At 38.7% G+C, this 13,872-nt stretch overlaps 1 protein-coding gene across 1 annotated transcript in view; it reads right to left on the reverse strand.

The window, feature by feature from the left end:
- Nucleotides 1-13,872, reverse strand: part of pigeon (protein) — a 179,509-nt gene that overhangs the window by 156,135 nt on the left and 9,502 nt on the right. The window contains exons 2-3 of the mRNA XM_067126903.1: nt 4,648-4,832; nt 162-231 (exon numbers count right to left, since the gene is read on the reverse strand). Coding sequence (XP_066983004.1) covers nt 162-231; nt 4,648-4,832 — 255 coding nt within the window. The remainder of the gene's footprint in view (nt 1-161; nt 232-4,647; nt 4,833-13,872) is intronic.

Raw genomic sequence — 13,872 nt, forward strand, 5'->3', positions numbered from 1 at the left:
GGCAAGAGACAGAAGGGTACATGAGACATACAAGAATATCAAGAAACAGGATAGCAAGAAACTACACCACATTGTTCCTTAAAAGCCAGACTGTTTATTAAACTACTTTTTCCTTATCCACACACAAATGACAGAAAAACACAAAAAACAAATCAATTTACCTAGAAGGTTCCTGGAAGCATTGACAGAGGCTTGGACCACTGGTACAACCTTGTCAAATGTGTATAAGACCTGTGGTAGAGAAATAAGTGGCATGCTGTGTTACCTTACTGAATTGAGAGAAAAGAATGACAGATAACTTTAGTGGACAACCACCAGTTAACATAGTCAGAAGTAATGAAGAGCAAATCATTACTGCACTGTATAAACCAATGCAAATGCTTCATTGTGGAGTTAGTGTTATAAAAACCAAAAACATGCATGTAAAGTACTGGCCTATGTACAAGCCCTGTTTGGGAATACCAAAAATGTGAGTATATAGCAATACAGTACCTCCAGAATGCCAACAATCAATACACCTTGCAGTTAGTTACAGAACGTTCAGCAAAAACACATTTACTGGCTACATGTTACTGAGTTATGAAGTTTTTTATAAATGAGGGCAAATGTTAAAAGGACAGGATTTCTTGAACATTTAATCTGTTGTTTGTCCTAACCTAGCACTACAGATGAGATACTGAAGCACAAAAAATATGTTTAATTTTGTTAAGGGAATATTGGGAATTGATACTATCCTGCAAAAGAACTAATCATTACCTCGGTGACTGCAAGGATTACATGCTATGTCTAACTGAAGCTATAATTCATACAGCCTGTAGGAGGCACAACTTACGTTTGCCTTCCATACAACACTGTAAATGGTACTTTATTTCTTTCTGCCTTTTGCTTTCTGTCCTTTCCCTTTGGTCTCTTCCTATATGGCTGTCCAACTTCTTTAACTTAACCTTGTTCCAATTTTCACCTTTCATTTAAGGACAATTCCTTTGAGCAAAGTCTATGAAGTCTTGAAGCATGATTCCATGGTTTAATTTATAGTGATGATAACCAACATTTATATGAACCAAATTTCATAAAAACTCACTGACCAAATATAGCAAGTTCTCTAAGGCTTTCTACAAATAAATATAATGTTATCGGTATTATTAACAGACAATATTCTGTGATTATCTTATGGTTACTAGAAAATTTTAGAAAATAGCTTTCATAGTACAATAATTACATTAATAAACAAATATTGCATAAAAAATATATATATATCATAATTCAGCAACAATTAAATGCTACATACCAGTATTATGGCATAATCTAAAACAATAAATATCAGAACAATAAAGAAAATAGCTCGAGAAGGGAAATGAATATTTCAGCCTAACAGTAATCGTGACCATCACTTTATTGATGTCCTAAAACTAACCGTTAAATTTTAGATGAACCTAGATCCACTGTTAGTAAGTTTATCATTGCTCTAGGTATCTTCATTTCAGCCATAAAACAAACAAGGCTACATGATTTACCATGTACAGCTATTCTCTTAAGCGACATGACATGATTGCATAGGATTTAGTTCAAAATTCACAAACTGGTAACTAACATGCTCCATATTTATCTCTTACTTCAGTGTGAAAACACGAGCTAGCACTTTGCTGGGCCTGCGTTCGATTCTCCGACCGGCCAATGAAGAATTAGAGGAATTTATTTCTGGTGATAGAAATTCATTTTTCAGTATAATGTGGTTCGGATTCCAAAATAAGTTGTAGGTCCCATTGCTAGGTAACCAACTGGTTCTTAGCCATGTAAAATAAGTCTAATCTTTCGGGCCAGCCCTAGGAGAGCTGTTAATCAGTTCAGTGGTCTGGTTAAACTAAGGTATACTTAACTTTTTTTAACTTCATACAATAAGGGCCATAATATGTTTCATAAGAGTGAAATCTGTCATATTTTTCAAAACTGTAAGTGTAAGAAAATATCAAAAGTACTCGAATTTTGGAAAAACAGTTACGAAACACTTTCAAAACTTTTGTTAACTCATCGCCGATGAAACTGACAAAAAAAGTCATCATCAAACCTCAGCTCAAGTGCTAAAATAATAAAAAAAAGAAAACATTTGTCATAACATTAATATTGCTTCCAATGCAACCATAAAATCTGAAATAGTCCTATTTATGTTATATTTCCTAATCATTTCAAAAATTCTGGCTTACTAGCATATATATTCGCCTATGTAATTATTCTCTTGTTAAAGCTAAGATTTTGTTCCTAGGCCTAGGTGAGTTAGATTTCTTTACTTTACACTTAGTATTCACATCTCTATATTAACAATTTCTGGCCAGAAAGAATATGAAATTATCAGCACATTCTTGTACTTCAAGTTACGTTATGAATGAATAAATTATACAACAAAAGCGAGAAGAAGGACTTTCAATAAAATAATATTTTAATCCAGTTAAAAAGCAAGTGTTCCATAGGCCTTGATATTAATGCTAATGGACATTTCGATTATCATTTTGCAACATACAGGCAGCTTGAACACAGTCTAAAACTTCAACATTCAAGAAAACTTGTAATTCATATTCTTATTTTGAAAATGTTGTTATAACTGTTGAGCTTATTGGGTCTACTGTTATAATGCTGCAAAGGTAGTTACGTTGACCAGCCTGAGGCGCATGTTAAGCGCAGTGCTACTGACGGCACCACTAACCTTAGTAAAAAAAAAAAATCAGTTCAAATCACACAGGTTACGAATTATAACAATGCATAAAAGGGATCATATTTATATAACCACAGGGAAAATAGTGCTAGCTGTGAATTCGCAAATTTGTTGACATATATGACACTGGAAATAAAAAAAAAAAGTTTAACACTATATACTGTACTTGGCAACGTTATTGAGTCTGAGATTTTGGATGATACAAAAAAGAATCACGTCGCCACAGATTTGAGAATGACTGTACCCTCAGCAACTAACAGAAAAGTGTTAAAGAACTGAAAATAGAGTAACAACTTCAAAACCATTCCTTTCATTCAAAATCATGATAAAAATGTTCATTCCATTAACTCTTTACATTACTGCCAACTTTCCTATCATGGTCTCTTTCAAGAGAGCTGTCTCTTAAATAAGAAATGACCATTCTTTCCTCAAATCCCATTGTTCCTGCAACTCACCTGTCATTTCTTCACTCATAACCCAGGACTCTGCAAATGAAAGCTTAACAATACAGTATATGTGAAGATAGCCTAACTTCTCAAACCACAAACTGCAGTTAACATTGGCTTCATTTGCTTAAAATCTTGAAACTAAATAAATTGTTATCCTTTGATATCTATTCCTATTCTTATTTTCCCTCCTATACTGTCTTGGCACTAAAGTCAAGTCATTATAAATACAGTAGTATCAATCTTCCCTTTGTTCTGTTTACCATCTTGGGAATCCAGATTAATTACTCATATAAAATATAAATAATATCAAAATAGCACATGTCACCAGCACTTAGCTCTGGGCCTCTATTATGCTGATTGAAAAAAAAATCTTGTTTTTTAATGACAGAATTACCTGGACTATCTCCAAGAATTATCAATGAACTGTATGAAATAATGGCATCAAATTCATGCTTAGAAGAATGAAAGTGTTTTCACTAATTTCTGTCTGAACAGCAGTTCTATGATGAGTGGCCTTTCTATCTGAAAGCAAGCTAACTGACAATTAAAAAACTCAAAAGAAATCTTACCTTTATAACTATTAATAATATTTGTGATGCAGGGATATATCTCCACTATATTTAAACCTTATAAATTTGAGACTTAAAAACTACAACCTAAAATACTCTTTCTCTATTATTATCATTATATTTAATTTTTTTTTCTGGCCTACCACAGTTTATCCAAACTGGTAATTTATAGTGTCCAGTTCCAGGTTGCATCCTGTTTCCTCAGGAGACCATCACTTTCCTTAATATTTGCACTGTTTCTAGTAGCATGATCTTCTGTATGAGTCCTGGGGCTACTTGTTTGTCAAAGGATTTTGGCACTGTGCCTGGTGCTTCACTGATTATGAACACTATTTCTACTGGCATATCCTATAACCTCCTTAATTCAATCTGCAGGTCTTGGTCCTTCTCTATTTCCTCTCCCTCTCTTTCTCCTCCACTATGAAGTCCCACGTTACTGTGACATCTGTGAGTGAGACTTTGTTTTGGTTTTTTCCATCAAGTATCAGTCTAGTCGATCTACTTGAATCACCCTGTCTATCCTGACACTGTGGTACCAGTGTTTGCTAAATTTTATCTGGTATTTTCTGCAAATCCCAATGGAGGGTTTTTGTACTGGTTCTGTGCTAGAGCTGGGTATCTTCTTGCACTATGATTTATAGCTTCTTCTTTTAAACTGCATTTCCTACACTTGGATGGGGTGTTGGTTCTGTCTATTACTCTTTGGATATACAGTACAGCATATTAACAAGCTAAAATAAACCACCCCCTTCACATCCTTATACAGAACTGGGGCTTAACAGCTGTCTTGGGACCATACAAGTTAAAATATCAAAAGATAATGAAAACCACAAGCATGAGAACACACTACATGACAAAGTTATTGAATGATAACCTGTAATAATTAAAAGACTAGAATTTTACCAAGTGTATTATTACTAACCTGAGTGGAATGCAAATCTGGAGTTGCAATAGCAATCTGAGTAGCAAAAGCCAATGAGCTTGTCCCTTCTTCTGGGCCTCCCTCACCACTGCCTCCTTCAACTGGTCCACGAACAAGGACTTCCTCCTCCCAGCGACAAAGAAGAGACCCATCTTCGCTCTCACCAATCCATTCAAAATTTGAATCTAGGAGAGAAATGTTTCAATTCAATCTAAACCCTTTGACAAAAACAATAACATGAACATGCAACTAGTTACACCATATTACATAAAACTAAACACACAAAACACAGTTATTAAATTTAATATTGCAGCTGAAAATTTTATCGCAACTGGCTCTAAAGTCTTACCCTGTATTTCCTTAACCATGCTACTTCATGATATAATTTGTTATTCACTAAAAGTCTATAGAAATTAAACAAAGGGAAAAAATAGTCAAGTAAGAGACCCTCATCATGAAGATAGCTGAGGTCTCTTTGGAGGGTGGCCCCCCTCGGCAAAAGGAGGGGTAGGATTACTGTGCCAAAACCCTTCAGAGCCAACGATGGATAACTAACAAGTACATATGTACAAAAAGGTATACTGTACTTCTGTTACTCAACACTGAGTACCTCCAAGCTTCCCAAAAATCACAACCAGGTTTAAAAAGCATTAAGCCAAAAAAGGCTACCTATCAATTCAGGACATAATATCCTCTGCACAAACCAGAGGAGTTAATGCTCTGCAATAATTGTATTTACTCTCTGCACCATGAAGATAAACCAAAGCAAATACAAGATTACCATGCCACTGAGTGACTCTAATATCTTGCCCATGGATAAGTTATTTCCAGATTTAGAGGTTGTAGCCATTGCTCACATGTCAAGTAGCTTACCTTCCATTACTAAACTAAGACCTTACAAAAAGGTCATTACATTCCTATTCTTCAGAAGCTCTGGTTTCCAAATCACTATACACAGAACCTTTACATTAGATTTAATCCTTTTAGTGCAATTCCAACAATTCTTAAAGCCAGTACCGGACCCCCAAGGGGTCAAGTTCCTCAAGCCCTGGTGACTCCAGGCTAGGTAAAGATACTGTTGTAGGTAAGGGCCAAGCCCAAAACTGTACTTAGTCCAAAATAAGGCAAAAATAATTGCCTTGTGTTTAGCAAAGCCTACCTTATCTGACTAAGATTGTGGCTCTTTTTCTTTAGCTGTGTCTAAGGCTACTGTGAAGTTTCCATAGAAACTTCTTTACATGCAGCTTGTTCTAAATGGTTCCAAGGGTGACAAAATAATGAGCAGAAGAACCGCATACAGATTCCAAGGTAAAGTACGTAGCAGAGACCTGGGAAACTCTACCTTAACACCTTGAAAAACATCCAAATGTCTTTGTCCTTAGAGAAGCCTACAGCCAAAGCAAACATGGCCCTTTAATCTTAAAGGCTGCTGCAAAGAAGCTTCCTCACACCTGAGAAATAATAGAAACAATAGAAACCTAACTATGTTGCTTAATGTGGGACCATGACTTACACCCTGACCACTGGTGTTGGCAGAATCGATCAGTCGATTCTCTCTCAGCATTGATAATGGCGTTATAGCGTGATCCTGCCTTGAGCTCACCAGAACCATGAACCATACCACGCAGTCATCTGTAGCTTGTGGGATTGTGATGAAACCTTTCATCTCTCGGTTGCTTGCGTCCATCACTGAAACTGGAAACCCAGCCTTCCCAGGTCACCTGGGGTAATCAACACCAAGAGACAACTTAAAAAGTTGCCCTAACACATTGATGACTTCCTGAAACCTAGCAAAAGTAGGGAAGGCATTACAGTGTAGACCTAACCAGAGAACAGCTTGGTGTCCCTGCCCAAGCTAGAGGACCTTGTACTGGTGAACAAAAAACTGGCAAAAAGAAGATTCCCCAGGTCCATAACATGGGATGCCCACAGCCCACTGTCTACAGCCAACCTCTGGATGTTGAGCCCCTTCCATTGCCGTTAATTATCTCAGCAAGTGAGTACATCTACTAAAATTTTCATAATGAATAATTACCTCCAGTAAGGTAATAACTCAGGATGAGGTTATAGTGTTAATTTAACTAAATAATGGAAACAAAAGGGCAGAACATTTAGACCTAGTAGTGTTCGCTCCTCTTTCAACATAAAATTATTAATATCATCTCTAATGGGCTTAATCTAATTGAGTACACTCTAATTGCCCTTATATGACATAACAGTGTCAAACATTACCTTAAGTAGGGTTCAGTCTGCATTTAACAACCCTGAGACGGGAAATGCCTCAAATTAGATATTTTTGCTCTCAACTTACATCAGGAATAAAAGACTAGTATCTTCAATGCAAAATCCAGCATTCCAAAACACTTGGAATTCTCTTACTATTTCACAGGATCTAGGGCTACCAAGAGAGGGTTTAATTGCTTTAAGAGGCTTTAACTAAAGACTCAAACAGCTCTGGAGGCAAAAACTAAACCCATCAAGGTTCCAAAAAGAGTTATGGTGTACCAAGCACCTTAAATACACCCGACCTAAAGACCTCCAGGGGTCCAGGTTGTAAGGAATGTCTAGTAGAGTGTCACCTACAACACAGGAAGAAAAAGACCTAAAATCTCTAATAGCTGGAACTGACAGCATTTAGAGTAACTAGGAAACTAAGAACTTAATAAAGTTGCCTATAGAGGTGCATGCTCAGGGAATACCCCCAGCCCAACTCCAGAAGAGAGAAACTAACCACTGCCTCTGAAAACTTAAGTAGTTGAACCTCTTGCAAACTTGAGGATAGATCCTCAGTCCACACCAAACAAACCTCACTCTAGCACAAGACGGTTATGATGTCAATGTAAACACTGGAATCATGTGGAAGCTTAGAAAACTTTAGCATGTGGAAGTTTTAGAAGAACTTGCCAAAAAATGAGTTATAGTGAAATATACTACAGAGGCAATAGAACCCAAAATCAATACTCCTACAGCCACCAAGGTACTACTAGAACATCCTATAGTCCTTGGATCCTCTAAACTTGACAAGTATCTCTCATTCAATCATAAAATGAGAGATGTAAGGGTTCATAACCAACTAATGTTGCTGAAAACACACCCACTAAATCAGGCAGAAGGCCTGGAAGTGAAGTTAAACACTGGTAACTTTCTGTTCCAAGTCACAAATATGCTTACATTCAGTTATTACAGTTCTTATAAAAACTGACAGCTGAAAATTCTGAGACTATTCTGCAGGCAGAATACTATTCCTCCTGTTTAGTACGTCCCTTAACACATTGTTCCTGTCCAAGACAACCCAAGGAAAGGCCACAATCTTCCTGCATCTGTCCAAAGAAGAGTCTCTCCTGTTCTGAGTAAAAGGAACAAACAATGATGATATCAATATCTAGTTGGCCCCCATGTCTCCCAAGTTGTTTATACCGTAACACTCGTCTAAGAAGAACACCGATAAGGGTGCTTTCAGTGTTGGCCAAGCACACGGTGAGGGCAGACAGCATTGCAGTTCATCGTTTGTCTGGCACCAGGCGTTCGGCTGGCATCAAGTGGCCAGTTGTTGATACTACCGTGCATTTTGAACGTTTGATAGCAGTTGAATGCCCAGTGACGTACGTTGGAGCAGTGGATTTTGAGCACCCAAGTGGAGGTGAGAGCGCCGTCCTAGCCGAGCGCTCCGACCATTGTTTGGCGCCTGATCATCATACGTCTCCTGTGAAGTCTTGCCGAACTCAGTTGCAGCACTTGCCGCCTCATTTGGCGCTACATCCTGGCAAGCGTTTAACATCCCACATCACTACTTCTGATTGTCCAACGCAGCCAGTTTTGACAACATTCCGGTGGGGCAAGACTCCTCTCTGGAACCAGTTCACCATCGTCTCGATAACATCTTGAGCATTTTAAAGAAGCCCTCGACTACAGTGCAAGAACAAAAGGACTTAGCTTCTTCTTCAATCTCGTCCACGGAAGATGTTGAGAAAGATCAACCATTGGCTTACGCCTCCTTACTGAAGTTCTTTCTCTTCAGCTATCCGACTTTCTTCTCCCTTTCGACCCCTTCATCTCCGGGCTCAGCATTTATGATGCAACGACCCACAGGCTTCTCTAACCCGCCGAAGATGGTTCTTTCCTGTTCCTCGAAGAAGGCTTTGTCTTGTATTGGGGATTGGTTGGCTGATAAGAGGGATCTTGGCAAGGCCACCTTCTGCACTCCTCCTTCTCGTTTGACAAAAAGGAGATATCTCTCTTATGTCACCAGGGAAGCTCCATCCTTGGGAGTTTCTGCCTCCTCCCAAGGGGACTTCTCCGGCTGGATTGATTCAACATGACGTTTGGCGTTTGCTTCGGCCAAGATAGGCTTTTCATCAACGGAGCTGGATTATTTTGTGAAACTTATTCAAAGCCTTTGGCCATTCTTTCCCCGAAAAAATATCGAAAATTTTGAAAAACTGCTCATAATTTCATTGTAATTAATAATACAACTATTTAATGTCAATTGAGGGGGTCCATGGCCTGCCACCCCCCCCCCACTACACCCCATGCCCACGTCTAACTTTGTTCTCAAACACTTCAGACCTGCCCTAGGATGGGGAGCTCATTCAAAGGACTTGGAAGTTGTAGGGACATAATCACAAGAAGAAAGATTGCTCCAAATCAATGTAAAGGAGCTGAAAGCAATAAACCTGGCTCTTCAGCATTTTGCTTTGGTGACACACAACAAAATAATTGCAGTCCACTCGGACAACATGAGGGCGCTGGCCTACAAAAGGAACCAGGGATGCAAGCACTCTTTCTCTCTTTGCCAGGTGGCCAGAAAAAAAGAAAGTATACCTTAGTTTTACCAGACCACTGAGCTGATTAACAGCTCTCCTAGGGCTGGCCTGAAGGATTTGACTTATTTTACGTGGCTAAGAACCAACTGGTTACTTAGCAACGGGACCTACAGCTTATTGTGGAATCTGAACCACATTATAGCGAGAAATGAATTTCTATCACCAGAAATAAATTCCTCTAACTCCTTCATCAGCTGGCCGCGGGAATTGAACTCCGGCCCATCGAGTGACAGTCTGAAGCTCAACCGATTCGGCCAACAAAGGGCTTATCCAGGTGGCCAGAGATCTCATTTGGGCCCAGAGCAACCATACTCGGATCATCACCCGCTTCATTCAGGGCAAGATGAACGTTCTTGCAGACAAGCTGAGCTGCCACAAACAGGTCCCACCAATGGATCCAACCTGGACATGTATGCCTTCCTGCCATTCAGTATGGTGAGAGAAGTCATCAACAAGTTTCAATCTCACAGCAACTCATCGATGACAATAGTGGCCTTGTTTTGGCCGCAGAGGGAATGGTTCCGGACCTTAAGCCTCTTAGTGGACTTCCCAAGACTTCTTCCACAGCGTCGAAGTCTTCTCAAACAACCTCATTTCCTCCACTATCATCAAGGTTTGTCCACTCTCACTCTGACAGGCTTCAGACTGTCAGGAAGCTTGTCGGAGCAAAAGGATTTTCAAAGGCAGCTGAAAAGGCTATTGCCAACTGTAGATGACAATCTTCATCCAACGTCTACCAGGTTAAGAGGTCAGTTTTTCGTGACTGGTGCCGAAGACACAGTATCTCTTCTTCCGAGACCACTTTAGCTCAAATAGCCAATTTTTTAATCTTCCTGAAGTCTTCTTGGGGACTAGTGACTTTGACTATTAAAGGCTATAGATCCATGCTCAATTCTGTCTTTAAGCACAGAGGTTTGGATCTTGCGACAAGTCAGGATCTTAGTGACTTGCTTAAATCTTTTGATACTTTAAGGGAACACAGACAGCCTTGTATTCCTTGGAACCTAGATGTCATGCTTCGTTAGGACGGTTCTCCGTGGCTGGCTTGGTACTGGGGGAGGAAGGGTAGGAGCATGTCTCCTTTTTCTCTATCTTCTCGTCTTGATTTTAGGTGATCAAGTTATGGGGGCCTGGGAGTACTATGTACCTAGAGTACCCACCAGTCATTATTTCCTTTTGGTTGGGTTTGGTATTTTATGTAAGGTGTAAGTAACAATATTCGGTCGAAAAAATTTTTCTTGTACTGCTCCCAGGGCAAGGGCATATTCTTTTGTATATTGTAATACTTTGGCAACTATCGGAGTACTCCTGGCGGCAAAGCACCCACTAGAGTAGTGGCTATTCTCAGCTTTACTGCTGTGCCACTACAGGTTGATGATGAGCACCGACCAGAGAGAGTACCTGTCTGCTGTAGGTCTCTCAACAGGGAAGGTTACAACAAGCATTGCTCAATGCTGGCTACCTATCTATTTCAAATTCATCCCCATTACTGAGTGTTTCTGGGTAGTAGTGTCCATGTATACCTCCTTTCTCTGTGGGATTCTGCAATATAATTAATTGGAAAGTTACTGTATATAAAAATCAACATTTTTATAATAGAATAAAGTTTTATATATACTTACTAAGTAATTACATGATCAGAGCCCTCCTGCCTCCCCTCTAATGGACATTATGCATGAACGAATCGAATACCTGAGCCGTTTGTACCTATTCTTCCCTGAAAGTGGGTGGGGTCTGTTGCCTACACCAAAACAATATGAGTGCTACCATGAAATTTTTAAAACTTAAGCTGCCACGAAAAGCAGGAACTAATAGCAATGTAATTACTTGGTAAGTATATATAAAATTTTATTTTATGAAAAAAATGTCATATTTTTACAACTGTCTTTTGGAAACATTCACTTTCAAGTTCCCCTGGAAGGTATAGAAAATTTTTTAGAATTTTTTCTATACCATGTGCATATGCATATCTTCCTCTTTCCACTGACTTTTTTTTTTTTAAATGGGCCATCCTTTAAATTTCACCCAGTCTAGGGGTGTGCTTAATATTTATTTAGTCTGGACTGTGAGGGATAAACCGCGAACGATCCTTAGCTGCAGAGGATTTAAGCGTAACTGAAATACTACCTGAAAGAGTCTATTGGAGAATGAATTCTGGTGCTAGAACTGGCGCCGCTAACATCAGAACTAGAGCGGCAGACATCAGACCGAACAGAGGAAGGAGACAACAGGCACAGATCCACACCACTTTCTGACATGTCCTGGTTCCCTGTCACTCCAAGCCACGATGGAGTAAGACAGGACGTGCCAATGACAAGGCAAGGAAAAAGCAGGGGCACTGACCCTTTTTCCAATGCAGGGAAACAACCCAAACTTACCGAGACACTCAGGAGGGTAGCGCAGAAAACACTAATAATAATAACAATAATATCCTGCATAACTTAAGCCAAGTGAACATAAAACTGACTCCATCCTATCAAATCTAATACCCTGAATCAATGGGAAGCCCATTTGGAGTAGCAGATCAAAGAGAAGGCAGCAGAGGACCTAACCAGTTACTAAATGGGGAAGCAGACAAGACATGCACCCCTTTAACCCTGACAAGTATTATCCTCTATAGTTATTTCTACAACCTAACAAGCTCTCTCCGTTTGCAGTCAATTACTACATTTCTTTCAATTACAATTCATATAATTATCCAATCATAGCCTTTCCCTCAGCAACAACATAGCATGAAGGTTAATAATACTTGAATAATGCCTACTACAACTCTTACCTAAAGGTTCTTACTGAATGAATATTCAAAAATTAAAAGAACATCCATAAAAACCAACAAAAACTTAGTTTATATAAGCAATCTGTTGACCTCCCTACCGAAACCAGTGACAGAGGTAGACTGACTGGCTACGAGTGTTTGTACCTATTGATCCCTTAGTGGGGGGGTTGGGGAAAGTAGATGGATAGAAGACGGATATTCATAAAAAGAGTGTTCTCGTTTTTTTTTTCAATCTGTCGAACTACCACTGGCATGGACGTAAAAGCTATATAATGGAGAGATAAGGTTAATTTCAAAAAAGTGGTTTAAGCTCCAACACAGCAAAGGTGTAAGCATTTCTGGGGAAATGCTTATGGAGCAGGCCCGATTTTCATAAGGAACTAAACTTAATGAATGACAGTCATTATTCATAAGCTGTCCTACTTTTGATAACACAGCAGTATATATGTGAAATGAGCTGGCAAGACTGTCTACACAGGAGGTTTTTTAGGAGTGATTTCTGTCATCCAGGATTTTCTGTGGTCTAGCAGTGGCCTAACCCCATGGGTGCCAGTTTTAAGAAGATGTACTTCATTACTTATCTGTTTTTCCCATATCCAGACTATGTGCTTCACCACACTTCTCAGTGCAAAACAGTATATGGCCTTAAACACAAAGTCGTTCATGGTCCATATAGGAGCAGAACATTTTTACAGTCAGTACATCAGTTCATCACTACCCACAAATTCCCCCAGGTCATATTCCTTGTCACTGAACACAGAACCAAGCTAAAATTTCTACCATGGCCTTTCTAAACTACCCTGTATACTCTTTATATAATCCCATGCTGCAGCAGCCATATGTATAAAACATCTATTATGTGGAATTACCTACAAAAGTCATGAATTGGAATCACCTACAAAAGTCATGAATAGCAAGCGAACATGCAATGCATTACAGTACTACCCTAATACAATTCAAGTTGCATTTTAATATTTTATTTACATTTTCATTAATTATCAGTTTGTTAATTTATCTGTTTTTCTAATAACTCATCTCTCCTCTCTGTATTTCTCATTAACTTCTTTCGAATGAACACCATATTCTCTGGAAGTTTGAATTTCAAGTCAGTGGCCCCTGTGGGCTTGTTCCATATGAGATGGTTCATCTTCTGAATAATAATAATAATAATAATAAAAATAATAACAATAATAATAATAATAATAATAATAATAATAATAATAATAATAATAAAGAGATGAATTTAACTATGTCTGTGCATAATAAGCATTGTATGTGCAGTTTCAAGTTTTGAATCATTACTTAATATTGAAGCTATATCAGAAAGGCCAAATTTGGTGGCAAGTACAATACAAAATTGCTGCCACTGCACAAAGAACTCAGAAAAACGTCTGCTCAACAACTTTCTAGTAAAAGGCCAACCTCAGAGTGTGTGTGGATAGCCATACCAAGATGTAATCAAAGTATGTGTGTGATACTATAGTAGCAATGGACAAATTGAGATCAGCAGTTTTTTGTTAGAGAAATGTGGAATAAACTCATGTCCAGAGATATAGGTCAAAGTTACAAGAAACCTCAGTTTCCAGCTGAGCAAATATTCCAAGTGCATGTGTGCAACTGAGTATT

This window comes from Macrobrachium rosenbergii, chromosome 3 (genome assembly GCF_040412425.1).
Source record: "Macrobrachium rosenbergii isolate ZJJX-2024 chromosome 3, ASM4041242v1, whole genome shotgun sequence".
Classification (NCBI taxonomy): domain Eukaryota; kingdom Metazoa; phylum Arthropoda; class Malacostraca; order Decapoda; family Palaemonidae; genus Macrobrachium; species Macrobrachium rosenbergii.